This window comes from Impatiens glandulifera, chromosome 4, assembly GCF_907164915.1.
Source record: "Impatiens glandulifera chromosome 4, dImpGla2.1, whole genome shotgun sequence".
In the NCBI taxonomy this organism is placed as follows: Eukaryota; Viridiplantae; Streptophyta; class Magnoliopsida; order Ericales; family Balsaminaceae; genus Impatiens; species Impatiens glandulifera.
In genome coordinates, this window is record NC_061865.1 from 50,205,338 (window position 1) to 50,209,500 (window position 4,163).

A 4,163-nucleotide genomic window follows, 5' to 3' on the forward strand; every position below is an offset into this window, starting at 1 on the left:
TACAACAATAAACACACACAAAATGACATAATTAGATTTCTAAAAAGAAAATAAGTTTTGAGAAAATAACACAAGAAGCAACACTTAAAAATCTCAACAACAATCAGCCACACTTGAAAAACACAAAAGTAGGTTCCAAATTAATTTAAAATATCTTCATAAAAGAAAGTCCTGAAGTCCTCCATATGAGCCACTTGCAACCGTAGTGCCACAACAACCGAACCAGGGCGAGAGTTATCGGAGAGAATGAACGACTTCCCATCAAACCCAACCGCACCCGGGCCAAAGTGGTCTTCTTCTCCCCACCCAAAATCTGTCCCTCCTTTCAAATTTGGAAGGGTCATCCAACTCGTAGTGCTCATGTTTGGATTCCCATAGAAAGATCCTTCGGTGGTCCCAACCACATGTAAATACCTCCATTGCGACAAATCCTCTTGCTTCTTAAGGAAAACCGCCGCCCCTTTCACGTACCCATCCATTACCTTCTCCGTAGCCGCCCTTATCTTGCCTGCGGCATAGGACAGCGGCATCGAAACAAGCTCACCGGAAGTTGAGGAGACGACGACAGGCAACACTGCGTTCCCAAAGAAAAACTTTGGCAACGGAGGTTTTACGCGGTTTCGAAAATTCACCACCACTTTCAAAGCCGTTTCTTGAGTCTCCATGTGCTTTCGCGCCTTGCATGCGGTTCTCCACATGTGACCCGCCACTACTTGGAACCTGTGATTAAACATATATAACCACATCATTATCTATTTATAGGATATGATATGATATTATCAGGGGCGGAGCCACCAAGGGGGCTAGGGTGGGCTCCAGCCCCACCCAAGTTATTAAAATATTTTTTTTTATTATGGTGGGCTCCATTTAATGAAATTAAAAAAAAAACAAAATGAATAAAAGTCCTTTTTAATGATCCAACTTCTCATCCGGTTAAAATATTTTTTTTTATTATGGTGGGCTCCACCCAATTAAATTAAAAAACATCTGACGGTGATTATTGTTATATTATTATATTATATTATATAATATAATATAATATATTATTATATTATATTATATAATATATTATAATTTTTCTTATAAATATGTCCACAATTATTTTTTTTTCTTAAACGTTTAATACATCCATTAAATTTTTTGAGCACATATGATCAATAATTGTTACCGAAGGAAGTGGAAGTTGAACTAATATTACACATTGAAAGATCGGCTTAACTCTCCTCCTTCGTTACAGGTTTCATTCTCTTAATCTCTTTTATTTGTAATCTGTTCTGTTATATTTCAAATTCTGATCAACAATCAATCGCAAACTGGACTCACGTTTGTTATAATCTATGAAATATAGTTATATTGTTTACTTATACTAATATATTTATTTAATTGACAGGTTGATTCGTCTTGTTTTAACTCTTCCCGTTTCTACAGCTACAACGGAACGAACATTTTCAGCTATGAAGCTCGTGAAAACAACTCTTCGTAACAAGATGGAAGAAGAGTTTTTAACAGATTCTATGATCGTCTATATTGAACGAGAGTTGTCTGAAAACATTGATAATGATACAATAATTAAAGAATTTTATTCTAAGAAAAATAGAAGGGCACAACTTCAATAATGTTTGTTTTAAATGTTTTGAATGTACTATTTTGTTTCATAATTTCATAAAGTAAATGTTCATACATCTTTTATTTTATATGTTTGAATTTATTAATTTATTGTATCAATTACATGAAAAAAAAAACGAAACATAGAAAGTTAAATCTGAGGTGCAAGTTGGAGTCAGCCCCAGGTAATTTTTCATCCTGGCTCCGCCCCTGGATATTATAATCTTATATCAAACCTGGTGAAGCCCCGGTCGAGATCTCCAGGGCGTTTGTTTTCCTCATTAGCTTTACTCCTTAGCTTCTCTATTTGCTCTTTGCTCAGCCTCAGCATCAACACATCACTCTCCTTCAACCTCTCCTCTATATTATTCAAACTCCCAATCATTAACGGCGGCTGCTTATAATCCGAAGCATCGAAATCAGCTGGCAGAAGTTCTTCCTGATCCTGCACCAACACTGTCCGGTCCAGAAACGGCGGGTATTCGGGTCCCTCACCTCGGGCAATCCGAACCCATTCCGAGATGAAATGGAGAGCCGACTGCCCGTCAGCTAGAATATGGGAAAGCCCGAGGCCAAGGGTCACGCCGCCACAGCTGAATTTTGTCAACTGTACCAAAACCAGCGGTAGATCCTCGATTGGACGGCTATATATATATAAAACAAGGAAAAACGTTATACAACTTTTGAAAGTATATATTATTTATGTGAGTGTATATATACAGATGAGATTATTTAATTAGTACTTGTAATCGACGGATGGGATAAGATCCCGGACGGCGGAGGTGGGGCGGTAGTAATCAGGAGCGAAGTCATCTATTCTGGCATCAGTTTCAGCCTCGAGAATGTGGGCACCGAGGGAGTTGCAATTGATTTGGAGGCGATTCCGATGGGTCCATTGAAGGCGGCCGGCGAAAGGGTAGAAGATAACGAGTGCCTTGCTTAGAGAATGTTTTAGGGTTTCCATCATTATTGGAAAAGACGAGAACGAAGGCGAGCGGTAAACGTAGATGGTTGGGGCGTGAGTTATTGGGTGGATTTGATCGATGTCGGAAACGTACATTATCTTCGACGGCGTTTCCTCGGCGGGTTTCACTACGTGGGTTTCTTTCACAGTCACCATTGGAGTGTGCTAAGCTAGCTAGATTTGAGGACAAGAATACTATAAATATTCTTTTTATAAATTTATTTAACTCGTAACAAATAGTACATACAATCGGGAAATTTGACAAGAAATCCTAATAATGATTGCATTTTGGGAAAATAACCCCAGTCGGATAGGATAGGGTTCCTCTGTTACTAAATGAGTCTGTTACCCATGTTGCCTCTCACAAAAAAGAGGGGCAATATGGTAAATAAATAAAACAGTGTTTAATTTATTTACCATATTGCCTCTTTCTTTGTGAGAGGCAACATGGATAACAGGCTCATTTGGTAGCAGAGGATCTCAAATGAGTCGAATAATGGTAGTAAAAATAGCTTTTTCGATAGGTCCAAAGTTTAAAATATTTTCGTGTTTCACGGAAATTGGTTTGATAATGTTTGCTGTGCTATTGCTTAACGCGATGCTACTGTCGCGTAACTCGAATTAGCCTAAGTGTACTTCGCATAATGCGATTTTTTTTTTTTTCCAAAAGATCATATTTTTGCATTATTATTTTTCAAAAAAGAAAAATTATTATTAGGATAATTTCGTCAAATTTGCCATACAATCCAATGTATTTTATTTATTTAATTATAAAATCTTAAAATCAAAAAAATTATAATGAAAACTGACCCTATTACCTGACCTGTCATTCAATCATTCCGTCTCTTCACTCGACCATCCCTGGGTTCCCCTCCAGCTTTTAATTTTAATTTTATTCTTATTTTCACAATCTTTAAATTTATTTTTAATCTCATCTTATTTTCACAATAATAGCTTTTTATTAATATTTTCTCCCACTAACCAAAAAATAAAAATTGTTGTTATTTTACTCTAAATGATTAATATTTACATATTTCATTAGTAACAAATTAAATCGACAGTAATAAATACAATAGAATAATTAAAAATTAAAATTAATATTTATTGTATTTTTAACAGATAAATACAATAGAATAATTAAAAATTTTCGTACAATTCATATAGATTAAAATATAAAAATAAAAAATTTTAATAAAAAAATTATAATAATATGTATTAAATTTCTAATTTTTTAATAAATCACGAATAATATATTAAAATAAAAAAATAAAACACTCTAATTTTACATTTTATTCACTTCCGTAAAACAATTCATTTTCTCAAATATTTCACCACATATTTTTTCTCAATGAACATTTAATCTCGTAATCTTACACTTTCACTTTGGTCAAATAAAAATCTCAAACATTACCAATCTCATTTTTACTCTCACTTTATCCCATTAAAGCTTAATCGACCTCTCATCTCGTTACTTTAAAGCACTCAGACTGACCAACCATCTCATTCTACATTTATTTACTAATTCAAATCGAAATTCTCATCTCGTGACATTAACTTTTACTTCGGTCAAATAACTAATTATCTCGCATATTTT

The 4,163-nt window shown here is 34.6% G+C and overlaps 1 protein-coding gene across 1 annotated transcript; it reads right to left on the minus strand.

Moving 5' to 3' along the window:
* Positions 1 to 2,860, minus strand: LOC124936652 (spermidine hydroxycinnamoyl transferase-like). The gene is made up of 3 exons (XM_047477167.1): positions 2,349 to 2,860; positions 1,842 to 2,249; positions 1 to 720 (listed from the first exon to the last, which is right to left on the minus strand). Exons 1-3 carry the CDS (start codon positions 2,723 to 2,725, stop codon positions 141 to 143), a joined length of 1,365 nt encoding a protein of 454 aa, XP_047333123.1. The 5' UTR covers positions 2,726 to 2,860; the 3' UTR covers positions 1 to 140.
* Between the last annotated feature and the right edge of the window lie 1,303 nt (positions 2,861 to 4,163).

Bases quoted from the DNA above. Each gene is read 5' to 3' on its own strand.
- LOC124936652 (XM_047477167.1), bottom strand. From the start codon at position 2,725: ATGGTGACTGTGAAAGAAACCCACGTAGTGAAACCCGCCGAGGAAACG. The intron at 2,250-2,348 runs GTACTAATTAAA...ATATATATATAG, and splicing joins ATCCCATCCGTCGATTACAA to CCGTCCAATCGAGGATCTAC. The intron at 721-1,841 runs GTTTGATATAAG...GTTTAATCACAG, and splicing joins CTCGACCGGGGCTTCACCAG to GTTCCAAGTAGTGGCGGGTC.